The sequence below is a fragment of the Oryx dammah genome, unplaced genomic scaffold, assembly GCF_014754425.2.
Source record: "Oryx dammah isolate SB20612 unplaced genomic scaffold, SCBI_Odam_1.1 HiC_scaffold_26, whole genome shotgun sequence".
Lineage (NCBI taxonomy): Eukaryota > Metazoa > Chordata > Mammalia > Artiodactyla > Bovidae > Oryx > Oryx dammah.
The window spans coordinates 56,264,575-56,278,428 of record NW_024070210.1 but is presented as its reverse complement, the minus strand read 5'-3'; the positions used below and the strand labels follow the sequence as shown (position 1 = coordinate 56,278,428).

The following is a 13,854-nucleotide window of genomic DNA, read 5'->3' as shown; positions in this document are numbered from 1 at the left end:
CTGTCATGTAACTTCTTTTATTCTCTCACTGCTGTACTGTGTTATTTGTCTCTCTTTTGCCTGACTGAGCTATAACCTCTTTGTGGGAAGGGACCGTGCCACATTTATGCTTGTGTTCCCATCGCCTGCACAGTAACTGGTATATAGTAAATAATAAATATTTGTGGAATCAAACCAAGGAGTCTTAGAATATCTATTAACTGAGATATGAATTACTTCAAAATACTGACTCAGTTTCTTTTCTGGTAGAAGCAGGGAGAGTTGGAGGAAGAAGATGAGAATCTTCCTATACAAGAAGTGTCCTTTGACCCAGAGAAAGCTCAGTGTTGCATAGTGGAAAATGGACAGATTTTAACTCATGGCAGTGGAGGAAAAGGATATGGATTGGCGTCAACTGGAGTAACTTCTGGGTGCTATCAGTGGAAGGTGCGTAGAATTCTAAGTAGTTATTAAAGACATTTTATTTTTTAGTCTTTTCCTCCTAGATTATTTTTTTAAAAATGGAAAGACTATTAAAAAAATCATCTTATGTAAAAGTTCTAGTACTCTGTAATTTTTAACATAAATGGAAGCTCAATGAAGGATATACAAGAACCCTGTATTATTTTTGTAACTCTTTCAAAAATGTTTTTAGTGTATAGTTGAAAAATCACGATCATCTCTTCCATGAGAGGTCACACAGTGCAGCCCCAGCAATGAAAATTCGATAACATATGTGTGATGTTTCTTCCTGGGAGAGCACATTAGAGACTGAGTGGCCAAGATCTTTACTGGATGCTAGTCACATACTCCGCCTGGCATATACTAAAATTTTAGATTCCCAGAGGGAAAGTAGCTTTTTAGCATAAACCATATTATCATACAGTCTAAGCACAAGAACCACCTTTATCAGTTAGGGAAACTGTGTATCAGTGTGGCGAAGTAGTTATCAGTCTAGTCCCCAGGTGTCAGCCAAGGACCAACATTATAAGCAGACATTTCTAAGGATAGCAGTCCTGTTGTGTTACTTCTTTTGATTGCACAGTCTACCTCCTTGGCTCTGGGCCACAGTGTTTTTACAATAAAATTAATGTTATTATCTGGTAGGACCTCAGACAGCAGGGTGAGACCAGCCTGTAGTATTGACTTCAGGGGTCTTAGACTTAGCCAGTTAAAATAAATCTTATTAATCAAAAATATCTATCTTAAAAAGTAACGTGGCTTTTTCCATAAATTTAGCACAGCACAACTCTGGCCAGTCCAGGACTCAGAATAGGGCATGTACACAGAAAAATGTAATTCTAGAGGTTGTATGTGGTATCCTTGGAGATGAAGAGTTTATAAGACATACAGTAGTCAGGCAGAACAAGTTAACAGGACCCTGATGTGATCTCCTATCAGGGGGCCTCCCACCTTATTTTCTCACTGCAGTCTAAATAATTTAGTTGAGTTCTTGGTTTCAGAGGGACTATCTCTAAAGCCAGTTGGTTCAATAGTTCTGTTTGTCTGTGACATTGTTTTATCTGCCTCAAGAGCATGGATGACATCTAGAGGTGTTCTGTGGAAATTCCAGGACCCGGAGTCATCCCCTGCTTCGTGTAGCCTGTTAAGTATAATGGGAAGCTCAGAAGCCAGTTTGAATTTAAAGTGCTCAAAACCACCTTGTCAATAGCATGGCTTTCCCCCATTCTCCCCTTGCCCAGGAGGAAGAACAGTTGTGAAAAATGGTGATCATTTATGCCATCTCTATTCTTCCACACTTCCTGGGGCCTGGGTTACCTCCCCACCTACCTTATTCTAAAATCAGTATTTCTCATTCTAACTTCACATTTTTTAAAATCATTTTTTATCTTTATCTAGCCCTTTTGTCCAGAAGGGTTAGAAGCAATAGGGACAAAAGAATTTTCACACACACACACAAAAATTTTTTTAATAAAAACATTTTTATTCCTAACCACAAAGGTTAGGAATTGTCAGGACAAAATCCCAATTAAAAAATTGTTTTTCACACCATCTACCTCTTCTATCCTAACCATTTATCCAGTGAGCAGCCTAGGAAAGATCCATCTTTTTCTGGGGAAAGCTTCATTTAATAATCTGTCTTACTAGGGCCTGTGTATCAGACATAGAATCAAGCTATCAGTCTGTTGTTCAAACTGACTAGTTCAAAAACCTGAACAGAAAAAGTCAGTAGCAATAGGACATCCACAAGAAGAGGTCAAGAGTCCATCTGTTATAAGAGTGGACGAGAGGGATCATGTGCCCTGAAGTATGCCCTCCTCCAGCTTTCAGGTTTCAGGAAGAATAGAAGTTAAGAATGTAATCGGTTTCTATGTTAGAGATAGAAAGCCAATCAGCAGCTCAAGTTAGATGACTATCAGAAGAACAAGCCCTTTCCCAGGGGCATATATAAGAATCTTACATATGCCAACAGTCCAACTAGAATCCATGATGTTTTCAGTTTATGGCTACACCAACTAAATCTTCAGCAGTTCCAACATTTGATTTTTGTTTGTTGGTCTGGTACCTACTTTTAGTTGAACACAGCTCATGTTGAGTTGAAACAGCCCGTAGTAGAGAGTATCAGGTTTTAACTTAGAGGCTGCTCCAAGCGATTGGAAGCTGTGAATTGAGGCTCCTATAATGAAACTAGCAACTTTTGAGGGTAGCAGTAAAACCTAAAGGCTGTAGGAACAGACAGCTGCATTTAAAGTCTAAGTGACTAAGGTCTTTTTGCCTTCTTAAAGTATAGATTTGATTTACTTACTCAAAAATATTCATTGCAGGCTAGAAAATCATCAAACTCTAAGGGTCAGACATCTGATTTTACAGGAACTAATTGGCAACTAACAATTGTTTTTTAAAACTCTCAATGTATATTTCTATGTGGAGATTGCCAGTCTTTGTTTCCCTTTGTTCTTGTGGTTCTGATAGGGAAATATCATAACAAAAAATCATTAGTTATAGAGGCTTGTTTTGTTTCCATTACTCAAAGAATTTAAATTCCAATCTACTCACCAGGGACAAAAAGCAGGGAAGTTGTGTGCTACTGACATTTTTCCTCTGCAGCTTTCCCTTACTAGTTTGATGTCTTAGTGTTTATGAAGTTACACCATATAACATTTTACACTATCTTTTATTATACATCCAGATGCAGTAGCCACAAAATGAAGCTGTTTTGTAAAATTTACTCTCCTCTCAAATGTCAAGTTTACTTAGACCCCTAGCAGTAAATTTAGGATTTACAAGGTTGATTGGTTGGACTGGGGTACTAGTATAGTAGTGGCAGCTTCTAGGCTAAAGAAAATTGCAGGAGTAGTTTCTTTTCTTCTCTCTCTCTCTCCCTACCTGCCCTCCTCCATCCCAGCACCTTTCCCTCCTCTCTTCCTTTCCTCCCATCCCTTCCCTTCCCTCCCATTCCTTCCTTTCTTCTTTATAAATCTTTGCTCCACCCTGGGAACTGATTTAAATACCTTATCTCTTCTTGTTTGGAGGAAAGAGCAACATATACTTCTAATATTTTTGGTCTCCCCAAAACTCACCTCAGGGATTTTTGAACTTTTTCTCTTGCCACCTGGAAGAGAGAGCAACTGCAAGCTTATTTTTATTCTTTGGCCCATCCAAAGCCCACATGTGGGAATGTTTAGGCCCTTTCACTTCCCACCTAGTGAGGAAAACAACACTTTTCTGCTCTTTTCCCCTCCCTTCACTAACAGGGCCAAAAGCAGCCAGGGGATCCAGTGAGCCAACTCTCCTGTGGTTGACTCTATTACTTTTGAATTCCATGGGTAACTTTTGTCTCTCACAATAGATAGCCACTCACCTGCTGTTTCATAAAGTGTAACCCCATAGGCATTAGAGTTTTCTCTTTCCCCAGTTCTCTCTTGTTCCCAAATATTTACTTATATTTTAATAATTTAGAGTTGTTCTAGTGAAGCTCATGTTGCCACTACTGTGTTGGAGATCCTGAAAATTACCCCTGTGTTCAAAGATTTGATAGAAGGACTTAGTATATCATTGTATTCATGATCACTGGGGTTTTCTATAACAGGTGGTAAGGATATATAGCCAGATAATAAGAGGAAAAGACACAGGAAGCATCTACAGGAATATGTGTTCAGGCTTCCTTATGTTTTCTCCATGCCACGAAGGGTCACATGGACCACACACTTGTCCCACCAACAAAATACAGCAACATGTGTGTGATGTTTTAGGGAAGCCCATTAGAGACTTGGCTCCCAAGATTTTTACTGGAGACTGGTAATGAAGGTACCCTCTGCCTGGCATGTGCTAAAAGTCCAGACTCCTAAAAGGAAAGTTCATGTTCACTGTAAACCACATTGTTTGTTCAAACATTCTTGTCCTGGTAAGCTGCTTGAATCATTTAGGGAATGTTTTGTAACAGAGTAGGAAACTGTAAACAGTCGAGTTAGCAGGTACTTGCTAAGGGGCCACTGTTATAAGCATGCCTTTTTAAAGAGAGCAGTCTAAAGCCTGCTATATTAACTCTTTTCTGAAAAGCATGCTGTATTAACTCTTTTCTGAACAGAAGTATACATAAAAGTAATTAGAAATTTTGTATATAAAGAATTGAAGCTGTCCATTAAAAATTTTCTGGACTTGATGTACTTTCTCAACTTCATAGTTAAGATGTAAGTTAAAATTGTTCATTTCAAATAAATACTCAGAGGTTATATTCAAAGGTTATTCTACATGTACTACATGGTAAATATTAAATTTGCCTTAAAATTTTTAAAAATGATGAAATTGTTTCATTTTTGTGTTATTTTCACTTAAGCTAAAAATAAACTTACGTTCTCATAAATGCTTAATTAATTCTTTATAAACATATTTCTCAATATTACTTTGTATGGTTAATGGTATATAAAAAAGTTTCTTTGAATATTAGTGAACATTACCACTTGATTTTAGTTTTACATTGTGAAGGAAAACAGAGGTAATGAAGGCACGTGTGTTGGAGTTTCTCGTTGGCCAGTACACGACTTTAACCACCGTACTACCTCGGATATGTGGCTCTATCGGGCCTACAGTGGGAACCTCTATCACAACGGAGAACAGACTCTGACATTATCCAGCTTTACTCAAGGAGATTTCATTACCTGTGTGTTAGACATGGAAGCCAGGACCATTTCCTTTGGGAAGAATGGAGAGGTACTGAAACTTATTCGAAGGCATTGCTTGTTTTGTTTTCTTTTTTAAATTAGTTATCTATTTTATACATATTATCAGAGGTGTAAATATGTCAATTCCAACCTCCTAATTCTTCCCACCTCTACCCTTTCCTCCTTGGTATCCATACGTTTGTTCTCTACATCTGTGTTCCCATTTCTGCTTTGCATCTATACCACTTTTCTAGATTACATACATATGCATTAATGTTTGATATCTACTTTTCTCTTTCTGACTTCATTCTTTATGACAGTCTCTCGGTCCATCCATGTCTCTGCAGATAACCTTATTTCATGTTTTTTTATGGCCAAGTAATATTTCATACGTATGTACCATATCTTCTTTATCCATTCTTCTGTTGATGGACATTTAGGTTACTGCCTTGTCCTGGCTATTGCAAATAGTGCTGCAGTGAACATTGGGGTTCATGTATCTTTTTGTTTGTTTAAAATGTTTACTTTTAAGATAAGCAGAAAGAATAACAGTCATAAATTTGAAGGAAAGTAACCCATAGAGGAACCCCCATTACACTGAGTGTATGCCTGATAGTGGGATTGCTGGGTCATACAGTAGTTCCAGGTTTGGTTTTTCAAGGAACCTCCGTACTTTTCTCTATAGTGGCTGTATCAATTTATATTTACACTAGCAGTGTATGAGGTTCCCTTTTCTCTATACCCTCTGCAGCATTTTTTTTCCTCCAGGGTCTTAGCTTTCTCATGTATTCTGTTTTCTTATTTTTAATTGGAGGATAATTGCTTTACAATGTTGTGTTGGTTTTTGCCAGATAGCAACATGAATCAGCCATAAATATACATATATCCCCTTCCTCTTGAACCTGCCTCCCATCTCCCACCCCATCCTATCCCTCAGGTTCCAGGATTTGTTGTTTGTAGATTTTTGATGATGGCCATTCTGACCAGTGTGAGGTGATACCTCATTGTAGTTCTGATTTGTGTTTCTTTAATAGTTAGTGATGTTGGGCATCTTTTCATGTATTTGTTGGCTATCTGTATGTCTTCTTTGGAAAAATGCCTATTTAGATCTTCTGCCCATTTTTTTTCCTGAACTCTTTTTTATTTTTTTAATTTTTACACTGTTGTGTTGGTTTCTGACATATAATATGAATGAGCCATAATTATACTTATATCCCCTCCCTCCCCTCACCCCATTCCATCCCTTCAGGTCATCACAGAATGCCAAATTGCTTCTGCCCATTTTTTTATTCTTATTTTTTATATTGAGCTGCATGCCCTGTTTGTATATTTTGGAGATTAATCCTTTGTCAGTTGCTTCATTTGCAAATATTTTCTCCCCTTCTGAGGGCTGTCTTTTTGTCTTGTGTTTATGGTTTCCTTTACTGTGGAAAAACTTTTAATTAGGTCCCATTTGTTTATTTTATTTTCATTAATCTAGGAATTGGACCAAAAAGGATCTTGCTGTGATTTATGTCATGGAGCTTTTCTTTTTACTTATCCTTCACTCAGTTAGTGCTAGCTATTCAGTTTACAGATTATTTGCTCTTCTCTGCTTTTTCTCTAATCCTTTTGGTTCTTATAATATTTATCAGCACCCCCCAAAAAAGAAAAAGACAATAGTAAAATCCCAATAAGACAGTTGTAACAGAGGAACAAATTAAGATCATTTATTATATGTGGAATTTCCTTAGTTAGTAAGGATAATTGAGATTTGAATCTAGTAACTTACTGTGTCTCGTAAGAGCTTTGAATCTTAATATGTATTGGATATTATCAATTTGAAAACATATTTTTGTTTCCTTTTTTTCCCCATCACCTGTGCCACACTATAGGAACCCAAATTAGCTTTTGAAGATGTGGATGCTGCGGAGTTGTACCCATGTGTAATGTTCTATAGTAGCAACCCAGGGGAAAAGGTAATGAAACCTCAGACCTTCATAATTAAGCATGAAGAATATTTGTTATTTTTTATTAATATTTGTTAACATCATACAGAGTTTATAGGTACAAGAAGCTATTTCTACCATTAGAAGTACCTTCTCAGGTAAATTTACTCTTCCAGAAGAAGATTAGATTATTTTTAAAATTACCTTTACTCTTTTTTAAGGGACTATTTTGATATTCTGGTAATTTGAATATAGTGTATCAACTTTCAAACATATGTGGGATTATAGGAATTATAGGAAATAGTTTAGGGATAATCTGGTTCATTGGCAGTTGTGCCTATGAGAGAGGAATCTAAAAATAACCTCAGTGTAGTCAGATACTATTCTGTGAATAATGGAAGTTTCAGTTATGATGGGGAAGCTGCCTTTCATTCATTCCTCTGAGGGTTTTCAGACCCTGTAGATGGTATAAATTTGAACCCTAAGTCCTCAGAACAGTATTAAAGTGATACCCTCTCACTAAAATTTTTTTCCTCCTAATCTGAAACCCACACAGAGAGAAACTTCTTCGTGGTCTTTCTGTGAGGATTGATTTGTTTTCTACCCCATCCTTTTACTTGAGGATATAGTATAGCCTAGGTTTGGTCTCCAGAATTTCTAGTTATTTTTTAGTAGGAAGATGTCAAGCTGTCTCACATATCGTACATCTATGATGAAAATGCTAGATTTGGTAAATTCTAACCATGAAAGTATAATTTATTCTGGCCTTTTAAATATATTTTAAAAAATTTTCAAGGAGGTATAATTTCAAGCTAGCTACTCATGAGATAGTGGAACTGCTTCTTGAACCAGGTGGCCAACAAAACTGAATTGGAAATGAAATAAACAGGCACCCCAGTACCTCCTTTTTATCTCTTTCTCTGGTGATATTCTTGCAGCCCAGAGCAGGTTCTTAGTATGTTCTGGTTAGAATGATGGCCTATTGTTCCGTAACATCTGTGAAGCTTGAAGGGATTAATTTAACCTTAGGTAGCTTTTATATCAATCAGTTTCTTCTACCCAGAAGCGTTTTCTGACTTCAGAATCTGATAGAAACAATACTAATAATAGTTAATATTTTTTTAATATTTACTGTGTGTCTGGCATACAGCAAAGTGCTGATAAGCATTTTATGTGCATAGTCTAATCTTTAATATAGTAAGAGATAGATACAGGTATTAGTGTCAGGTTTTTTTTTTCAGATGGAAAAGCTGAGGTTTAGAGAGATTAAATAATTTCTGAAGATTACACAGAGTTAAGATTTGAACCCAGGTCTTCTCTTCTTTTAACCTCTATGTCTTATTTGAAATGTGTGACCAATTTTATAATCTGGTGAGTTTATCTCTGTACCTCTGAAACAACATAAGATGGTCCCAGGACTCATTATTATTCTGGAGTCTTAAGGATTAGAGTGAAGTCAAGACTTTTGGAGTGGAGACTAAGGCTTCCCTGATAGCTCAGACGGTAAAGAATCCGCCTGCAGTGTGGGAGACCTGGGTTCGATCCCTGGGTTGGGGAGATCCTCTGGAGGAGGGCATGGCAACCCACTCCAGTATTCTTGCCTGAAGAATCCCCACGGACAGAGGAGCTACAGTTCATGGGGTCACAAAGAGTTGGACATGCCTGAGCGAATAAGCACAGCACAGCAAATTAAATCACATACACCTTGGTCTGTACCTATCTTTTGAGTGACCACAACAGCACTCCTACTCACAGGCTGCAGAAGGTTTAAACGACAGGGTAACTTATTTCTCAGGACCATAATGCTACTGACTTTAGTAAAGCTGTAATACTTGCTCATTCCCTATTGAGGGCCAGTAGTACAATACACATATATCAGGAGACCAAATACTAGTTCCACATTGGATTACATGTGCTAGATTTATAGTTTTGTGATTTATAGAATTAATAGTTTAGGATAACTTAATAATCACACATTTGCCACCCTCTTTTCTATAGGTGAAAATTTGTGATATGCAGATGCGTGGCACACCACGAGACCTCCTTCCAGGAGATCCTATTTGTAGTCCAGTAGCTGCAGTGCTGGCAGAGGCCACTATCCAGCTTATTCGTATCCTTCATCGAACAGACCGTTGGACTTACTGCATTAACAAAAAAATGATGGAAAGGCTACACAAAATTAAGATATGTATTAAAGAATCAGGTCAGAAGCTAAAGAAAAGCCGCTCGGTTCAAAGCCGAGAGGAAAATGAAATGAGAGAAGAAAAGGAAAACAAAGAGGAAGAGAAAGGTAAACACAGTAGGCACGGCCTTGCTGACCTGTCAGAACCGCAGCTGAGGACCCTTTGCATAGAGGTGTGGCCTGTGCTGGCAGTGATAGGAGGAGTTGATGCTGGTCTTAGAGTTGGAGGTCGGTGTGTTCACAAGCAAACTGGGCGCCATGCCACGCTGCTGGGAGTGGTCAAAGAGGGTAGCACGTCTGCCAAAGTCCAATGGGATGAAGCAGAAATTACCATCAGGTATGATTTGTTGAGTTACACTATTAGCAAATGAATATTTATTGGTGAAATGTGCTATTGCCTATGGACAGTGAATAATTATATATTTTAGGTGAGCTGCCAATTAACTTTTTAAAATAATATTTTTTGTACATCTGGGTATGAGTACTATTGATTTCCTAAAGGGGTATTTCCCAAACTTGTGTTCCTTGGAATACTAGTAGTTTGTAAAATATATAGTTTTTACTTTGTTTTGTGGAAAAAAAAAAATGGTAAGCTCAATAATTTAGATTAAGTAGGATCCTTCTGTCTATTTTTCATTTAACTTCCTGCTTTTTAATCATTTCCATTACACATTAGGACACAAAAAAAGCCAGACAGCAGATCTCTTAGTTCCATTTTATATAGGAAGGCTTTGATTGTAGGATGGTAACATTTGAGTGACTAAAATTAGGTTTTGTATTATCTGTTATTTTTAAATATTCTTGCCTTTTTTTAAAGCATATATTTCTATACCTTCAGTGTGCAACATTTTTGATAGGTATGAAAATTACGTTTATGTGGCAGAAGTTGTATGCTTAAAAGCATTTAGATGTGTTTGGAATCAGGTAGAATTTGTGTGAAATAGAAACTTCATATGTTTAAAAGGAAGTATGTTAAGTATTTCAGTCAATAAGGGGACTCACTTAACTAATGACTACATAATTGTATCATTTGAAAACAGATTTATTGATGATACTATGTAAGTGTTCATTATACTGCTTAAAGTGATTCCGTTATTTATATGACATGGGACAATATCAAAAACAATGGTTCTTCAGTATTTTTTGGAGGTGGTACTGTTATATAATGTAATGATAGCTATGGACCCTCTCAGCTGAAATATAAACACATGTGAGTTTACACACAATTTCAGAAATTAATGGACTCCAAGCTAAGAAAACAATGAAAATTTTACTTGTGAAATTATCTACCTTTTCTTTAATTCTTTGCCTTTTGGAAAGGATTTATGATGCCTTACTAAGATGCAAACAATAAAGCAAAATGATTAAATTAAAACAAATATTAATAAGAAAAATGACCCAACGAGAAAATAAGAGTAGGTTAAGCTAGAACCAAAATTTAGGTTAATAGAACAAATCTATGCCACCAAACTTTGTATACTTGCTAAAGCTTTCTATTCCAGTTCTTTATTAATGGTTATAGCATGTTGAAACTTTTGGAAATTCTTGCTGGGTATTAGGAAATATGTAGTCATCTTTTTGCTTAAACTAAATGGAAAGGATTTATTGAAGACTGTAAGGTAATTTTTCTGAATGAAACAAAGTCTTAACCTGGAATAGGTTATAAATGGCCGTTACCCATATAATAAGCTAGATTTATTGTACAAACTTTCTGAACAGCTTACATTAGGAATTGGCAAACCACACCTTGCCCAGCTCCTGTTAAAGTTAAATAGCCACAAGCTTTCTTTCAGGTGTATCAGTGACTGCTTTCACACAATGATGTCAGGGTTGAAAAGTTGCAACAGAGGCTGTGTGGCCTCCAAGTCCTAAAATATTTACTATTTGGCTCTTTATAGAAATTTTGCTAGTCCCTGACTTAGGTCATATAATAGTGAATATTCATATTTGAAGGCCCAGGAACATCTCATTGCTTTTGCGTTTAACATCACATCTCCCCATTTTTCTCATAGTAGATTCATTTTTCTGTTTGTAATGAGTTCTCTAGTTTGTGTAGTTTATTCTCTGTTTTGATACATCTTATTTTGTCTACATTATTTTCTATACCTTCCTCTCGTCTATCCCTCACTTGCTTCTTCCTGTGTCATTCTGATCTTTATTAAAGCTTCCCAACTTTTTGGTCGCCTAGTGATACTCCATTGTATAATCTGGAACCCTGTGAACCACTTCCTTTTGACGTGGCACGATTTCGAGGCCTGACAGCTTCTGTGTTGCTGGACCTCACGTATTTGACTGGCATTCATGAAGACATGGGCAAACAGAGCACAAAGCGACATGAAAAGAAACACCGACATGAATCGGAGGAGAAAGGGGATATTGAACAGAAAATTGAGAGTGAATCTGCTTTAGATACACGAACAGGCTTAACATCTGATGATGTTAAGGGTACCACAAGCTCCAAATCAGAAAACGAAATAGCTTCATTTTCTTTAGATTCAGCAGTGCCAGGTGTGGAATCCCAACATCAGATAACAGAAGGAAAAAGAAAAAATCATGAACACATGTCTAAAAACCATGACATAGCCCAGTCGGAAATCAGAGCAGTCCAGCTGTCCTATCTCTACCTCGGTGCTATGAAATCACTCAGTGCTCTTCTTGGCTGTAGTAAATACGCTGAACTGTTGCTGATACCAAAAGTTCTGGCTGAAAATGGCCACAACTCAGACTGTGCGAGCTCTCCAGTTGTTCATGAAGACGTGGAGATGCGTGCAGCCCTTCAGTTTTTGATGCGCCACATGGTGAAGCGAGCGGTCATGCGGTCACCCATAAAGAGAGCACTGGGATTAGCAGATCTGGAACGAGCTCAAGCCATGATCTATAAATTAGTGGTCCATGGGCTTTTGGAAGACCAATTTGGGAGCAAAATTAAGCAAGGTAAGTTATCTGATTTTCAAAAAATTTTTGCTTTGTGCTGTTGAAGTTACTCATAATTGTCAGAAGTGATATATTCTGTTAGTGATTTGTAAATTTTTTTGGCCAAATAGTTTTCACAGTGTTTTTTCCTTTGCAAGGCAGACAGTTCCTTTCTTCTTCTTTATATTAATAACCATCTGTCTACAGGCATACCTCTTTTTATTGCTCTTTGCAGATACTGCATTTTTTACACATTGAAGATTTGTGGCAACTCTGGGTTAGGCAAGTCTTTCAGTGCCATTTTCCAACAGCATTTGCTTGCTTTGTGTCTCTGTCACATTTTGGTAATTTTCACAGCATTTCAGACTTTTTCATCATTATTATATTTCTTATGGTGATCTGTGATCAGTGATCTTTGATGTTGCTACTGTGATTTGCTGAAGGCTTAGATGATGGTTAACATTTTTTAACAATGAAGGATTTTTTAGTTAAGGTATGTACATTGGTTTTTGTTTTTTAGACATAATGCTGTTGCACACTCTAATAGACTATAGTGTAAACATAATTTTTTCTACACTGGGAAATCAAAAAGTGGCTTTATTGCAGTGATCTGGAACCAAACCTGCAGTATCTCCGAGGTGTGCCTATACCTATAATTTTTTATTTTTAACTTATGGAAGTATTTTGAAACTTAATAATTATTACGTTTTGTAAAACTGAAATTTAACTCATGCCACAAAAGGTATTCACGTATTTATTGATCTGATTAAATATATATATATTATTCTGATAACTTTCAGAGATATTTTAAAGGACTTTCTAAAAGTTCTACTTTCATAGGCTGTATATTACGTGTAAAAATCCTTGTTTATCTTTTATCCTCACCTTTGGGGATAATAAGAATTCTGAGAATAAAAATGAAATTCATTCAGTAAATATTTATTGAGTACCTACAGTGTGCTAGGTAACCTTCTGGATTTGGGGGAGTCAACAGTGAACAAAACAAGGTCACCTACCTTCATGGTGCTTCCTTTTTTCCCCTTCCTTCCCTCCCACTTCCTCTTCTTTTTCGTTTTCCCTTATTCCCCTCTTGCTTCTTTAGCTTAGATAGTAAATAGGCAGAGAGAGGTGTATGGTGCATATAAACAGGAGTTGTTAAGATCATGATTATGAAAAGTAGCTGGTCACTTCACAAACCGAATAGAATTAGCTAGCTATTTGTAACAGCTGCTATCTTATGTTTATTTGTAAGTTCCCTTACCGGATAAGAAAAAATTGCAAATGCTTTGACATTTTAACATAAGGGAAAAAAAAACCCTTAAGAGTAGTTTATTTTGTGAGGCATTGTCCTTTTTTAGAACTTGGGAGTTTCTGTCTAGGTTTTTGTTCTTAAGGTATTTACGTATCTTCTTCTTTGTTGTTTGAAGACTAAAGATAGACATCAAAATCAAACTGCTAAGGAAACAGTTTTAATGATCCTTAGAGAACCTCTGGTTAAATCTTGCAAGAATAAGTGAAAGAGTACCTTCTCTCAAGTAAGAAATGAGTAATTATAAGAGCTTGTTACATTATAGTCTGTACAGGCTATAATCAGTTCAGTTCAGTCGCTTAGTTGTGTCTGACTCTTTGTGACCCCATGGACTGCAGCATGCCAGGCCTCCCTGTCCATCACCAACTCCCGGAGCTTGCTCAAACTCATGTCCATTGAGTCGGTGATGCCATCCAACCA

General features: G+C 36.8%; 1 protein-coding gene across 1 annotated transcript in view; it reads left to right on the top strand.

Moving 5' to 3' along the window:
• The window catches only part of HERC1 (HECT and RLD domain containing E3 ubiquitin protein ligase family member 1), a 194,134-nt gene that overhangs the window by 117,849 nt on the left and 62,431 nt on the right, over window positions 1–13,854 (top strand). The window contains exons 34-38 of the mRNA XM_040226709.1: window positions 250–426; window positions 4,912–5,151; window positions 6,977–7,060; window positions 9,029–9,549; window positions 11,401–12,146. Coding sequence (XP_040082643.1) covers window positions 250–426; window positions 4,912–5,151; window positions 6,977–7,060; window positions 9,029–9,549; window positions 11,401–12,146 — 1,768 coding nt within the window. The remainder of the gene's footprint in view (window positions 1–249; window positions 427–4,911; window positions 5,152–6,976; window positions 7,061–9,028; window positions 9,550–11,400; window positions 12,147–13,854) is intronic.